This window comes from Peromyscus eremicus, chromosome 5, assembly GCF_949786415.1.
Source record: "Peromyscus eremicus chromosome 5, PerEre_H2_v1, whole genome shotgun sequence".
NCBI lineage: Eukaryota > Metazoa > Chordata > Mammalia > Rodentia > Cricetidae > Peromyscus > Peromyscus eremicus.
This window is the reverse complement of record NC_081420.1, coordinates 97818479-97834501: the sequence shown is the minus strand read 5'-3', so window position 1 is coordinate 97834501 and position 16023 is coordinate 97818479. Positions and strand designations below refer to the sequence as shown.

The following is a 16023-nucleotide window of genomic DNA, read 5'->3' as shown; positions in this document are numbered from 1 at the left end:
TTTTACATATATATGTATATATTACACACACACATGTCTATGTGTATATGTGTTGGCTCAGTTTATCATTATGATTGTTTCTGCTACCCATCTTTGAAGGAAGGGAATCTACTTGGCCTGTCTGTTAACACTGAGTGATGTCTTGATCGGTAAGGTTCTCAGTAATTCTCAGTGAAGTGTTATGAAGGCTGTGTAAGCTTGTGCATATTTTTTGGAAGGAGGATAGCAGCTTTCTTTTTTAAAATAAAAACTTGTGTGTTGCATCTGTGTATTTGTGTATATTATGAGTGTAAGCATGTTCACTGGCTCCCCGAAAGGTTACTTATGTCCATTTCCTGGTCATTACCTCTCCCTCTTCCTCCAAAAGATCACTAACTACCCTTCTCATTGCAGGTTAGCTTTTCCTTTATGCGAGTGGAATGGGACAAGATGTGCCCTTTCATTTCTGGCTGACTTCCCTCATGTCATGACATTGGTCATTGCTCTGATAAAAAGCAAGTATTCAGTGAAACTCATAGCAGTATAGGAGGCCATAGGGCCGTGCCCATCCGGGTCTGCTGTGAGGGGTCCAGCTGGTGCACACAGCCCATGGATGGCAGTATAGGAGGCCATAGGGCCGTGCCCATCCGGGTCTGCTGTGAGGGGTCCAGCTGGTGCACACAGCCCATGGATGGCAGTATAGGAGGCCATAGGGCCGTGCCCATCCGGGTCTGCTGTGAGGGGTCCAGCTGGTGCACACAGCCCATGGATAAGCAAGTTCTTACTAGTGTTGTCTGTATGGCCCAAGTTCATTTAGATCTCCCAGATAGTTACCCTTTTATCATTCCTCTCTCCTCCCCTATATCTGGAGATCTAAGATAAACTTCTCCCTCTATGAGAATACTCTTCAGTGTTTTCCCTTGGACATTGTTAAAATTGTAATTTTTAATGTTCCTAAAAATGTTTCCGTTTGAACTTCTTTGTTGAAGGGAGTTTTTTAGGGTAGAGAATATTATTTCTGCAGAAGGTTTTGTTTGTTCAGTTTTTTGGTTTGAACATTATTTTCACACCTTTTGCCCTTTTAATTATGTTGAGCAGCCAACACTTTGGCTATGAAACATACTCTCTTTTCCTGTTAGCATCTCTTGCACATTTTTGCCTCTGTTTCTAATGGTTTTATAATTATCTACCTAGGCATGGATTTTGTTTTTAATCCTGCTGGAGTTCATAAGGCCTCCTGCGTGTTTGTATTGACTCCATCATCAGCCATAGGAACTTGTCTGGCACTGTTCTAGCGATTAATACCTCTTCCCCGCCGGTTCATTCTGAGCCTCCAAATGCACATATTCCAGGCCTTTTCATGTATCACCTGCTCATTTTATTTCTCCTGAATTTTCTGTCATCTCAGTCTGGCTTCTTGGTCTGAATGTTCTTCTAACCTACCTCCATACCAGGAACACTTCAGTTGTGGCTAGTCTGCTATTAAACACACACACCCTGAATCGCTGCTTCCCATTATTGTGTGCGGCATAGAATTTGCATTGACTTTCTTACTGTTTCTACCTCTGCCAAATTTTGAGCCTTGTGCTTCAGAGAGTGGATCATACTGCTGTTTCTGCCACCTCTTGTTTGTGCTGGCTTTTTGTGCTGACATACTGTTTCCTCATATTTATGGCCGGCTTATATAATTACAATCTGCAGGGTTTTTTGCATCTTAAAAAGCATTCTTGGCTGTAAGCTATAAAATTTCACAATTGGAAGATTGCATAAATTATCCAAATCCCGTGGTGATGCTCTCTTCCTTCAGAGGGGACCGGGTTGCTGGTGCCAGACTTCCCTGAGCACTGAAGGACTGAAGGGACCCTAGTTCCTCCTTATTCTGTGGCACATCCAGCCACAGGTCATTGAGAGTAAAGCCCATCAGAGTCCTACCCTTCCTAGACGAGCTTTGGAATGCCAGTCTCTGACTCTCTAGCCTTGCCTCAGGTTCAAGAGTTGTGTACAAACAATGCTGATATGAACATAGCTGAACAAGTGCTCTTGTGGTGTGGTGAGCATTCCTTGGGTATATGCCCAAGAGTGGTATAGCTGGATCTTGGGGGAGATGGATTCCCAATTTTCTAAGAAAGCACCATATTGATTTCCAAAGTGGTTGTACAAGCTTGCATTCCCACCAGCAGTGGAGGAGAGTTCCCCTAGCTCCACATCCTCTCCAGCATAAGGTGTCTTCAGTGTTTTTGATCTTAGCCATTCTGACAGGTGTAAGGTGGTATCTCAGAGTTGCGAGAATGAGGAGGGTTTATATGAGTGAGAATTGTTGAGACCAAGGTTGGATAAAGCACAGGGACAAATAGCCAAACGAATGGAAACACATGAACTATGAACCAATGGCTGAGGGGTCACCAACTGGATCAGGCCTTCGGAATGGGTGAGACAGTTGATTGGCTTGATCTGTTTGGGAGGCATCCAGACAGTGGGACCGGGTCCTGTGCTCATTGCATGAGTTGGCTGTTTGAAACCTGGGGTCTATGCAGCATCGCTTGGCTCGGCCTGGGAGGAGGGGACTGGACCTACCTGGACTGAGTCTACCAGGTTGATCTCAGTCCGCGGGGGAGGCTTTGCCCTGGAGGAGGTGGGAATGGGGGGGGGGTGGGCTGGGGGGAAGGTGAGGGGGGCGGGAGGGGGGAGAACAAGGGAATCCGTGGCTGATATGTAGAACTGAATTGTATTGCAAAATAAAAATAAAATAAAAAATAAAAAAAAGAGTTGTGTACATATCTCAGCCCCCAGTCTAATGCATAGAGGCAAATGTAACCCAATTGTCTCTATCCCCCGTGCTCTTCATGACCACTCATCTGCTTTCTCCTGCAGCACAGCCAGCAATTCCTTGTGATCTTGTTAGCAGTGTGGCAGAGCAGATAGTTGTTGATAGAGCTCTTGAGTTATTATCATAGGCCAGCTGGGTCAAACGACCCCACATTTGGATCACAAAACCTGGGGTAGTGGTCTTATTAGCTTATTTTCTGTTTAACCAAGGACCAAGTGGTCTTTCTCTCTCTCTCTCTCTCTCTCTCTCTCTCTCTCTCTCTCTCTCTCTCTCTCTGTGTGTGTGTGTGTGTGTGTGCCTGTATGCACATATGAGAGTGTAGACCCATGTTCAACCCTGGGTGCTGCTCCTGAAGAGCCATCCACCTTATTTTTTGAGGTCCCCTCATCGGGATCTGAATTACCTGATTAGGCAATGCTGGATGGCCAGTATGCCCCAGAGATCCACCTGCCTTTACCTTCCCAGTTTTGAGATCACAAGCATGCACTACCATACCTGACTTCTTATGTGTGTCCTGGAGATCAGAACTCAAGTCTTCATGCTTGTGCTGGAAGCGCTGTACTTGACTGAGCCAGCTCCCAAATTTTCTATCTTCTTTTGTGGTGAAGTTAATGAAAACAATCTCACTCATTTTAACTATTGTTATGGTGGTTTCCCCTTCTGAGTGACCCCTGTGTTCTTTATTTTAAATAATTAGATCTTTACATTATTTACCCTAGTCATCTTGGCCATTGTTCACAGAGTGAGTAATTTTATCTTTTAATTGCAGTATTCTGGAGTTAACTTGGATCAGGCCTTATTCCAGCCCTTTCCATCAGAAATCATATTCCAAAACTATTCTCCCTGTGAAGTCTATGAAGTCCCATTGGTGTTGAGAAACAACGACAAAGTGAGTATGTGCGCTGGTGTAGGTGAACTTTTGCAAGATGCTGGAGGAGGGTTCGGTAAATTCTGCAATTCCGAGGGGTCTTAGATATGCTCTTTAATTTGATAGAAAATAGCATGCAAGCATGCTCTTTGAGTGCAAGTTTCATGAACACAAGGCTAGGTCTGATTGTTGCTGTCTGTATAGTCCAGTGCAGTGCCTGGCAGATGGCCAACTCCCAACATGTGTTCCAGCTTCCCCTCTTAAAGAAGTGTTCATTCTTATTTTATCTCTGTGGGTATTTTGACTGAACACATGCATATACACCGCAGGTGTGCAATGCCAGCAGAGGCCCTGAAAAGGTGTCAGATCCCCTGGAACTGGAGTTACAGATGGTCATGAGCCACTATGTGGGTACTTTGAATCACACCCTGGTCCCCTGGAAGAGCAGCCAGTACTCTTAACTACTGAGCCATCTCTGCAGCCACATGCCCCAACTTCTTGATGCATAAGTGTAGATTTGATGAATGGCATGGAGTTCTTGCATCTGACCAGCTGGGCTAGGTTTTCATTAAGACTGAACAGTTACTATTAATGTGGATATATTCTGTGTTGCAGACACCATTATCCCAGTTCAAGGTATCATCTGCTCTGATGAATAGCAAATACGAGCATTTATACTTATATTCTGCAAATTATTCTTCTAAATAACTTTTCTTCTATAGCTTGTGATTCTCTCCCCTTTTTTGTGGTCTTCTCCCTGTTACATGAAATAACCTTCAGACATTGTCTACAGAAGGCTTTTCTCAATATCCATGCCAGGCTCCTTTGTAATTGCAGCTGAGGATTTCTTCCCCAGCCTTACGTCTTTTTCTTTAGAGATAAACTAGGGTTTGTTTCAAAGAAAAGAATTCAGTACCAGAGGATTTCCTTGACCCTTGACAATAGCAGAAGAAAGGTTATATGGGAGCTTTAAGCACAGTTAAGTGAAAAAATAAACAGATAGTGTGTGTGTGTGTGGGGGGGGGGAGTATCTCAACAATACGGAACTCCAAGAAAAAGAGGTGAGCTAGAAGAAAAAGGAGGAAATAAGTCTGTGCAGGGCCCAAAGCAAGTGGGAGACTGGAGCTGTGTTCACACAGTAGCTCATTAAAGGACTCCGTGATGCCTTTCAGAGATCAATAGGGTGATTTAGTGCCAGCAAAGCCCGACTCTGGAGACAATGGTACATTTAGAGTTTGGCTTCGTTTGCTGGTTTCTGGCTGCAGTGCTGTTAGCAAGAGAAGCTCACGGCAGAAGCTAAGGGTAAGCAGAGCGATGAGAGAGAGCTGGAGGTGCCCAGGGTCATGCCCCCAGGCCTCAAGAAGAGCCGCATTCTGTGACGTGGGGCTGCCAACAGGTTCATTTTCTCATCTAGAATTCTCTTTTCTCCTCCTATGACTGTTTTACACTTGTCAGGTATTATTAGGTTAGTAAGGATGGAGTGGGCCTAGTCTCTGGGTCCTTAGCAATTCCTCCTGACCCTACACAAGAAGTGATTACCAGTAGGTATGTATGAGGAAGTCGGGGTAAGGGATTGTATAAATTTCATCTTCCAAAGGGCACAGTTGTCACGGATAACCCAACACCTCTTGGGTGAGATTCAGTCAAAGCATTGACCCCATGGAAAGTTCTCAACCAGGGAAAGTCCAATTACTGATAAGCAGATAGCTTTCTCCAGGCTAGGCAGGTGTGTTCTCACATAAGTCACACCAGGTTGTGTGCTGAGAGGCAGATATAAGCTCTCCTCTCCTTCCTGACATACAAGTGCCCATGGAGACCAGAGGTGGCGAATGCCCCTGAATCTGGAGTTACAGTCAATGGGTGCTGGTAACTGAGCATGCACTCTTAAGCACTGAGCTATCTTCTCCCTAGCCCAAGTTATGCTCTTAACAAAAAAAGCACAACACACATTCTTCTCTTTTCCTGTCTGAAATGTGGCCCTGTGTATGTGTGTATGTGTCTGTCTGTCTGTCTATCTCTGTCTCTCTGTCTCTGTCTCTTTGTGTCTTTGTCTCTGTCTCTGTGTCTATCTGTCTTTGTCTGTTTCTCTTTGTCTCTTTGTCTGTCTGTCTGTCTGTCTGTCTGTCTGTCTCTCTCTCTCTCTCTCTCTCTCTGTCTCTTTGTCTGTCTCACTCTGTGTGTCTCTCCAGGGTCTCACTATATGGACAAGCTAGCTTTGAGCATCTGTCTACCTCCTCCTGGGTGTTGTACATAAGGCCCGCAGCACTACACCTGGCCCCATGCCAGGTGTTTCTTCCCTCCCCACTCTCTGCTCCTAAGGTCTCTCTCCATCCTTTCTGTGTTTCTTTATAAGTATGACTTTTCACAGTCATGGGAGTTCTTTTCTCTCTATTTTCACTTGTGACTTCAGGTCATCCTTTAACGAGTTAACTTACCTTTCTTCTATTATTTTGAGTCATAAAAAAAAGTCTTTGTCAAGCAAGGTGACACACATCTGCCATCCCAGTACTCACAAGTCTGAGGCAGGAGGACTGGGAGTTTGAGGCCATCCTGAGTTACATAGGAAGACCTTGTCTCAAAAACCAGAAAATCCAAACGAACTCTCCACTGGTGTTTTTGTGTGTGTATAGAACCTCCGCCTCTGACCACTCCCATTTGCCTCATGATTGCATTTGTTCATACAATCTGGGATAGAGCTACGTAGCTCTGGGCAAGACTAGGGAGCAGAGGCTAAGACGTTAAGAGAACGAGACTGTTTGAAGCTGCCCTGAGGTTGGCCAAGGGTTATCCATCTGTGTTTTGTTCTTACTTCTTGGGGATGTTCCCATGAAGACAGGGGGTGGAGTCAGGCCGGGACTGCCTCCCAATACCTATTGCTTGGTGGGGCTGACCCTCTTTCCTCCCCTGTGGCCTGGGAATTGTGGCAAAGCTCAAAAGCCATTGTGAGAATAGAGTGGCACATCGTGGCCTGGGAATGGTCCCAAGAGCACTGTGGGATATCTTTTCCCCAAACACTTTCCAAATGTTGAGACATGCATTTCAACTCTGCTGTTTGAGAGAGAACTCAGCTTATTGAACAGTTCATTTTAGAAGATAATCATTTCATCTATAACACGAACAAACACATACTAACAAAAATTAATAATAATAATGTTGGTAAAAGTAGAGTCGGTATGTCTTAAAGACTGTCAGAGCCCTTAGGATAAAGGTAGACCCCACCATTTCCCTCTTCAGTTGAAGCAATTGAACTCCTGATCCAGGCCACACAGAGCAAGGAGTGGCTGAAGCCTTACCGTGTTCCACTCTGGTACTTGCGCTCTTCTTCTGCCTCTCTCTCTTACATGGTGTCACCATCGTGTGTTTCCCCTGCAGATCCCAAGGATGGTAAAAGTTGTTGAAGAAAGTTCACCTTACTTTAAAATCATCAGCCCCAAAGACATCGGCCACAAGGTAGCCCCAGGAGTGCCGTCTATATTCCGAATCCTCTTCACTCCAGAGGAGAACAAGGTAATAAATAACAACACTGCTGGGGAGAAAATTGAATATGTGTCTCTAGCACTGTGTAGTTCAACTCTAAACACTCGCGAGGCTGCCGCTGTTCATGGTAGTGTTGGTGGTGTTAGAAGTGGCCTGTGCTGAGGGTCATATTGGTGGTCTTGATATTGGCAGTAGAACTGGTGATGGTATTTTGTTGCTGATGGTAGTTGTATTAGTCTGGGTTTTTGTCGGTGGTTTTATTGTTGTGATGGAATGGAATACCTGAGGGTGGGCATGCGTGCGGACGAGACTTATCTAGCTCCCTGTCTTAGAGGCTGACACTTCAAACAGCACAGCTCTAACTACAGCAGGCCCCACCCACTACCTTAGCGGAGTCACTGTAACACGAATCTTAAAAGGTCTTATTAATGAAAACAAACCTGGGCCAGGTATTAGAATGAATGCTGGAAGATCAGAGAAGCAGAACAAGCCACAGCTTCCTCACCTTGCTGATTCCTCAGCTGATCCTGGAAGCCTCTTAGATCTCAGCTGAACTGCTACTCAAAAGCCTAAAAGCTTAACCAGGCTCTGTTCATGGTCCTCATGCCTTATATACTTTTCTGCTTCCTGGGATTAAAATCATGAGTCACCATGCCTGGCTGTTTCCAGTGTGTCTTTAAACTCACAGAGATCCAAACAGATCTCTGCCTCCCAAGTGATAGGATTAAAGGCGTGTGTACCACCATTTTCTGGCCTCTATATCTAGTGGCTGTTCTGTTCTCTGACCCCAGATAAGTTTATTAGGGTGCACAATATTTTGGGGAACACAATACCACCACAAGTTACCTCATGGTTAGTGGCATCATCTGCAAAGGGGAGATGGGATGGGAACTTGCAGAAGGACCAGCAATGACCTCCCCAGTCTCCACCTCTCAAAGGGATACCACCTCCCAAACCATCTTGCTGAAAACCAACCTCCCACCCCTGAACCCGAGGACAAGCCGTGAGCAGAACATAGCAGCGAAGTTTGTGTTGGTTGTGCTGTAGATGTCATTGTTATTCAATGTGGTGGTCGTGAGGGGAGAAAGGAAGGCAGACAGGAGGGAGGGGTGCCATGCTACTAGCAATGAGCAAAGAATTGTCAGATGACGAGGGTGTCCATGAGCCCTAAGTCACTAGTCTGCGAAGAAGCCTGATCCTGCCAAACACTCCCTACTAGCCTGGACCCAGCAGGTTTATACTGTATCCAGAAGGTCACCAATAAAGAAAAGGGATAGTCTGGATGCAGTGAGCTGAGAGAAAGGGTAGACTGTGGCTTTAGATGTTGTGGACCCTAGTGGGTTGTGTATCTTCCCCCCCCCCCCCCCCAGGATTCTAACCTACTTGGGAAAGAGACCTAAATTCAAATATTGATCACAGTCAACTTCAATCGGAGCAGAAACATAGCCAGGACTCAAGGCTGAGATGGAGGCTCCTGCCACCACTGTCTAATCGATGACTGGTCCTCCAAAAAGGACTGACTTGCCCTAAAGTCTCACTCGACCACAGCAGGAAAGGAAAAACTAACCTGCCTGGTCAATCGACCCCTGTCTGCTGACAAACAGCCACAAAGCACACCAAAGCTAAGGCTGTTTTCCCTCAGCACCACCCACAGGCCTTCCTAGATCATAGGAACCCCAGCTCTTGCTTGGAGGGAAAGAGCTGGGGTGCAAGAGTCGGGGTGGAAGCCCCCTCCCCAGGCAGAATTGTTGGTTAGGTTTTCTCCTTCAGGAGCCCAGCTGAGGACTCACGAGGGGGCAGAAGGGACTTCACCACGATGTGAAGGAGTAGAAGGGAAAACAGTACTTGAAGGGGCATGAACAGAAGGCTTGGTTGTTAGCAGAGGTGGGAAGATGAGTTCCGAGCACCACCCCTTTCTGAGGAGGCACTGGCAGTGGACAGTTGCTGGGAGAGGAACAATCACTCTTTCTTGAGGATGCGCTACTGATAAGCTTCCCATGCTCCAGAGGCTGTCCCCATGCCCATGCACATATGGCAGCACCAACTGGACTTAATGAGTTTTTGGGAAAAAAGAAAGATATGAAGTTGGGAGGGAGCATATTGGAAGAGACATGTGAGGACTTGGATGGGGAGATAACGGGTACATATGATCATACTTCATTGTCTACAAATATGAAATTCTCAAAACCAAAGCCCTAGAATAAAAAGAGGTGGGCTGTGGATAATGTTAATAGTGGGCATGCTTATCTGTATGGTGCCATTATAGTTGAAATCAATAGATGAGCCAGACCGGATAGCTCTGAGCCACTTCTCTGCCACTAATACCACCTGCTCACTGCTGTTAATGTCGTTATCAGTGGTCTCATTACCAATGTGGCTGTGACTACTTTTCTGAAGGGTAGGGAGTCAGTCTCGTGTGACTGTTTCCTGCCTTCTCACTGGTCATACTGTTGTTTATTTCTTGAGTTGTGTTTGTGGCGCTTCTGTCCTATTTGATGACCATTGAAATAAGTGAGAAGATAAATCCATATGTGAGGCTTTTTGCTATGGGTTATTGTGGCCTAGGCTCCCTATCCTAACCATCCAAAAGGATGAAGCAGACAGATCTCAAGAGCAAGGTCTTCTTGAGCGATAGAGTAAGTTCAAGTCCAGCCTGGATAACTTCCTGGGACCCTAACTCTTGATTAAAATAGAGAAGAAGCCGGGCGCACGCCTTTAATCCCAGCACTCGGGAGGCAGAGCCAGGCGAATCTCTGTGAGTTCGAGGCCAGCCTGGGCTACCAAGTGAGTTCCAGGAGAGGTGCAAAGCTACACAGAGAAACCCTGTCTTGAAAAACAAAAACAAAAACAAAAAACAAAAAAATAGAGAAGAAGAGGAAATAGGCCTGAGGATACAGGTCAGTGATTGAGGACTTACTTACCCAGCAAGCATGAGGCCTTGTAGGAGATATTCCAGTTTACAGGGCTCCTCTTTCTAAAGATGGAGTCAGTTTCTCCTGCTGCTGTGGGCAGTATCCAATGTTCAGTCTCACTCACCCTCACTGTCAGGAAGCTGACAGGGCCTGTGCACAGAATGACCAGCTAAGCTCAGGCATGCTGTCTTCCATGCTGTTCCAGAAGATGGCAGAGGAGTAGCAAAGCCAGATATGTTTTAGGGAAAAGTCAGTCATTTCACTGGCTGTCACTGGTTCTGCAGTTGGCCAAATTGATAGTCCAAGAGTTCAACGCCGTTTTGCCTCTGTATCCCCTGCTGATCTGCTCACTCTCCATTCTCATTCACACACACTCCTCACATCTAGGGGGTGAGATATGTAAATTGCAGCATGCCACATTTAATAAGCTCACCCCCTTCCAGTTGGATTGCCAGCACCCGTGTATATTAGCACATTGAAGATGATATTGCAATTTGCATCCTCCCTGTCATCTGTTGATTGGCTTCCTGGGCATGGCAGTTGCTAGGAATGCCAAATGCCCAGATAACAGGTGTAGTCGGTTCATTTTGACTTTCCTTATCTCCTCCCACACAGACTTTAAAAAAATACTGGATGTGTTATTAGTCTAATAATACCAGTGCATGTATCATGCACCATGGAAGTGTAATAGTCAGTGTTTTTATCAAATGGCACCAGGGAATTCTGGAGCTGTCATTTATTTTTCTTGACCTCTTAAATTACAATCTTCATTATTAAATTGAGTTGGGAAAATATTAAGCTTTGGTTAGAAGGCAGCACAGAATACTGACTAAGATTCAAGAAAGCATGTTTGTATAGTGCTGAAGTGTGAGAATGTAGCAGTGTTTGGAGGAGGGAATGCAGGATGGAGTTTTAATAATCATGTTTAGATAGAACCAGAATAAAGACACATTAATTATGTTTAAATCTAGGGGATGAGTATACTGGCATTTGTTATACTGTTCTGTTTTCTCTGTGTATGTTTTTAGGGAAAATATCTAACTACCTGTCAAAATGGTTTTCCTATGAAATTTAATACATGTCTCAAGAAGGACAGAAACATTAGCATATTTTATGTGCCCTAGATATATAATAATCATAAAACTGTATTGCCAACATGTTGGATTAAAGTATAGATACAATAAAATCTTCTAGGGTGGAGTATGAGATGGGATCTCACATCACCTAGACTAGCCTTGAACTCACTGTGTGATGAGGATCATTTTGGACTACTGACTCCTTCCTCTGCCAGTTCAGTGCTGGAATTACAGGCATGTTCATCATACCTGGTTCTCCCAGTCAGTAATTTTCACTGTTAGGGATTTTATTTTCTTCCTGTTTAGATTTAGCTCTCCCTAGTTCTGTCTAGGTCCTTCCTGTAACCCCACAGCCTAGCATAGTGCTAGACACATTGGAATTGAATATTGAGAATTAACTTGAAGGAAATAGAAAATGGTTCTTTAAACTTGAGCGTGGCTTGCAGATCATAAAGACAGAAGCATGTAAGAGGGGATCCAATAGCTTTTCTATAATGAACATATTATAAATTAACATCCTTCCTGGTTATTTCAACCAGGAGAAAGATGTCTAAGGACTCTGCCCTGAGAAGAATGCTGTATGAATTTGCCTTTGTGTCTTCTGTGATCCACATCCCTGCTTTTAAACCTTCTGGACAAAGTGAAAATCATTTGATCATTAGGCTAATAAGAATCTTGGGAATTCTCTTTATAATTCACGAGTCAAGCAAATGTATGAAAGACAAATAATATCTTTTACTCATTCAATGTATTGTTTGAACTAGGCTTCTATTCTTTGAGCTAGAACCCAGTGGCTAACCGAACAAATTTTGACCTTCATGTAACTTGTGATCCACAGTAAATGGACATGCTGCTGTATAATTCAGTGTCAACTAATTGACATGATAGAAGACAGACAGTGATGGGGACTCTTTTCAGTAGGAGGGTGAGGGAAGGGTTCTCAGGTGAGATGACATTTAGGCACCAACTTAACACAAGTCATGCAAACGCCTATGGGAGAGCCTTGTGGGAAAGGGGACAGAAAGTGTAAAAGCCCTGTGGTAGAAATATGCTGGCAAGGGGCTCAGGGGAGTGCCAGAAGGCTAGTGTGGCAGAGGAAAGTACCAGAACAACCCCAGGAGTTTTAGGAGGTGAGAGGATGGAGGTTTGGGGAAGTCATGTAACATGAGATAGGAAGTTGCAAGGAAATCTTCAAGACCTTTTTATTATGGAAGCGTGTACCATCTGTGAAAGTTGAGAATTTAGTGAACTGCCATCACAGTGATTTCAAATGACCACTCTGGCTTTATCTGTCTGCTCCCTGCCCCCATGGATTTTGATTCCATACATCATATTAGTTCAACTGCAAATACTTCAATATTTGTTTCTAAAGATAAGAACAATTTAAGATGTCAATAAGATCAAATATGAGCAAATATAAACATAATCATTGTCCCTTTAATACTAGTCAGTATTCAGGTTTCTCCGATTGAGTCAGTTTTCAAGTTGGGTTTGTTCAAATCAGGGTGCAAGTGAAGTTTGTTCATTGATCCCCATTGACCTATTTGGAGTGACCATCAGACCTCTGGCCTATAAACTTGTAGGTAGGTCAGAGCCCTGATTAATTCATGATTCTTTCTGAGAGCCTGTCAGAGTAGCGAGTACTTCCTGTTGCATCACTTCAGGATGTGTACAATGTCTGTGTTTGTTTCTGAAGTAATTCAGTGTGGGTCATCCTTCACATCATCCAGGTTCAAGTTCCTAATTCTCTAACTGATTTTTGAGACAAGGTCTCACTATGTAGACCAGGCTGGCCTCAAACTCACCGAGATCCTTCTGCCTCTGTCTTCTGAGTGCTGTGATGAAAGGTGTGTACCTCCATTCCTGGCAACTTTTGATATATACATACATGTACATCTAGTGGACACTAGCTAATAACATGTCCGTTACCTCACCAGAGCCATCTGTTTGTAGTGAAACAGTTTCAGTCTAATCTAAGCCATTTTAAAGCACTGCATTCATATCCTGCCAGTAACAATACCCCAGGACAAGTAAGTTACTCAGAAAAAAAGATTTGTCTGGTCCAATGATGAAGAACCAATTTGGCCATGACCTTCTTACAGGGTGCGTCCTGAGGCAGGTGTCTGTGTGTTCATGTCTCTCTCTTCTTACAAAGTCACCAAAAACTTAACCGTGGGAGCTCTGGACCTTATCTGATACTAGCCACTTCCCAAAGACTCAAACTCTTAAGACCAGAGTTGGATTCAATTCTCCTACTATCTCAGAATGGGGATTAAAGCTCAACATATGAACCCTTGATGAGGGACACACACAAACACATAGAAAACGTGGCGACTGCTATACCACACAGTTATTAACTACAGTGGCTGTATTGGGTACAGATCCGAACTCACTTCCCGTCCCGCTGAAACTCGACCAGCATCTCCCCAGCCTGTGATGACCGCCAGTCTACTCTTTTCTATAAGTTTGACTGGTTTAGATCCCTATATACATGAGATAATATGATGTTTGTCTTTCTGTGCCTGGTTTATTTCATTTAATGTAATGTCCTCTGGGGTTAGCCATATTGTCATGAATGACAGGCTTTGTCATAGTACTTCCTTGCATAGTACTCCATAGTATGTATGTATGTGTGTGTGTGTGTGTGTGTGTGTGTGTGTGTGTGAATTTATTTTCTTTATTAGTTCACCCATTGTTCTACACTTGTGTTGATTCCCTGTCTTAGCTATTCAATGGCTGTGAGCATAAATATCTCTTCAGTACACTGGTTTCATTTCTTTTGGATAAAGACCCAGACATAAAATTCTTGGGTCATATGGTGGCTGTATTTTTAACTTTTTGAAGAATATCCATGTTGTTTACAACAAGGACTATACTAATCTACGTTTCCACCAAGAGTATACAAAGGGGTGCACATTTGGACTGGATTCACTACTACCTAAAATAAGTGAGGATTACATTTCCCAGCCTGCTCTGCAGCAGTGTATGTCTAAGTACTGGCCAATGAGAGGAAGCAACCGGACTTCCAAGGTTTCTACTTGGAGAGAGCTGACAGCAGGTGTCTTCCTCCTTCTGGCCTCCAGCTTGACTGGGAGGGAGCATGGCATGCAGGGGTCACTCTAGCCCGTGAAGTGACATGAGGAAAGAGCTGCAGGACAGAATGGTGGAAAGGAATTAGGAATCTGGGTCTCATGTGACCGTTTAGACACCCTGTTACTACGGCCCTGAGAACCTTGGGCTTTGTCTGCCTGCTCTATATAGCAGTCTGGACGGTGACAGTTACAGGGCTAGAAGGTTTCAATAGTTCAGGCAGATCAGGGTGGTTTGGACCAGGGTAGGGACACTGAAGGGGAGTTAAGACTTTTTACTAAAGCCATCAGGATCCAGATAAGGAAGTGAAAAGAAAGTGAGTCTAGTTTGACTCAAAATTTTGGTCAGCGACTGAAAACTTGATGGTGCTCTTTCCTGAGCTGGGGCAAGGACGGGAAAGCAGGCTTGCAAGACTGGCAGGAAAATGGAGAGTCAGGCATTCACCGAGGATGCTGAGTTGTCTCTTGAGCTTGGAAAAGGCATTAGTGACCTTGGCTTGAAGATGTTTTATGAAATGCTAGGTACAGAAGCCAAGATGGTTCAGAGAGAATGGAAAGTGAGGAGGTAGCAACATTGGATCTAAATTAACTCTAGTAAGGAGTTTTGCTATAAAGTCATTGAAAAATGAGAAAACAGCTGGAGGTGCAGCTTTTAAATATATAATATGAGGCTATTTTAATGTGACTGTAAGCTGGTCGATTGTAAGTGTCTCTTCAGTGAAGAGGGAAATCCGGAGATTTTGTGCAGTTCTGGGGTGGCAGAAGGGTTGATATCTAGTATGTAGCAGAGGGATTGATCATAGGAACAGGGTGAAGGCAGAGAGCACGTGGATGTGGGAGCAAGGGCAGGTGGACTGACAGGGCTAAGGTTACTGGATCAAGCTTCTTTGAGTTTAAGAGGAAATCATTTGTCTTAGTGGATGATATCACACACATGAATTATAAGTAAATTCACATGTCATTTTAAATACCCAATAGTAAAAGTAAATTCATAAATCCTGGCTCTCTTTCCATACCCAAGGTCAGAAATCATTCTCTTAACAGATGGACTATAGCTATCCCCAGGACGCTGAGATCTCAGCTCAACCACAGGAGATGTTACCATGGCACAGGCCAAACCCATTTTTATTTTTTTCATTTTTTTATTAAGAAATTCTCCACTCACTCCACATACCAACCACAGACCCCACCTCCTCCCCAATGCCATTTTTTTTTTTTTTTTGGTTTTTTGAGACAGGGTTTCTCTATGTAGCTTTGCACCTTTTCCTGGAACTCACTTGGTAGCCCAGGCTGGCCTCAAACTCACAGAGATCCGCCTGGCTCTGCCTCCCGAGTGCTGGGAAAAGAATTCCAGTTTCCAATTTAGAAATTCAAATTCAAATTCTTCATATATATATATATATATATATATATATATATATATATATACACACACACACATACACATACTTTGGTGTTTGACCTGCATGTCTTTGTGAGGGAGTCAGATCCACTGGAACTTGAGTTACAGACAGTTGTGAACTGCCATGTGGGTGCTGGGCATTGAATCTGGATCCTCTGTAAGAGTAACCAGTGCTCTTAACTGCTGAGCCATCTCTCCAACCCTCAAATTCCAGTTCTTAAAGAATTCCTTCTGAGGGTGAATCTGAGGTTGAGGAGCAACCATCTAGCAAATACTTGTCACTGGTCAAGGATTCGGAAGGTTATCCGGGGTACCAAGGGGATTTCACTCATTTCTGGTCAGCTCTGGTTTCACTCTATTGCCATTTCCCCCAACACACTTGGGAGTGAAAAG

At 44.2% G+C, this 16023-nt stretch overlaps 1 protein-coding gene and 1 long non-coding RNA gene across 2 annotated transcripts in view; one reads left to right on the top strand and one right to left on the bottom strand.

Annotated features, from left to right (window-relative positions):
* Positions 1 to 16023, top strand: part of Hydin (HYDIN axonemal central pair apparatus protein) — a 362311-nt gene that overhangs the window by 46557 nt on the left and 299731 nt on the right. The window contains exons 4-5 of the mRNA XM_059264008.1: positions 3576 to 3695; positions 7047 to 7181. Of these exons, the coding sequence (XP_059119991.1) occupies positions 3576 to 3695; positions 7047 to 7181 (255 nt within the window). The remainder of the gene's footprint in view (positions 1 to 3575; positions 3696 to 7046; positions 7182 to 16023) is intronic.
* LOC131911716 (uncharacterized) lies at positions 6744 to 12875 on the bottom strand. The gene is made up of 2 exons (XR_009379426.1): positions 10073 to 12875; positions 6744 to 7040 (listed from the first exon to the last, which is right to left on the bottom strand). It is a non-coding gene; the product is annotated as an uncharacterized LOC131911716 (long non-coding RNA).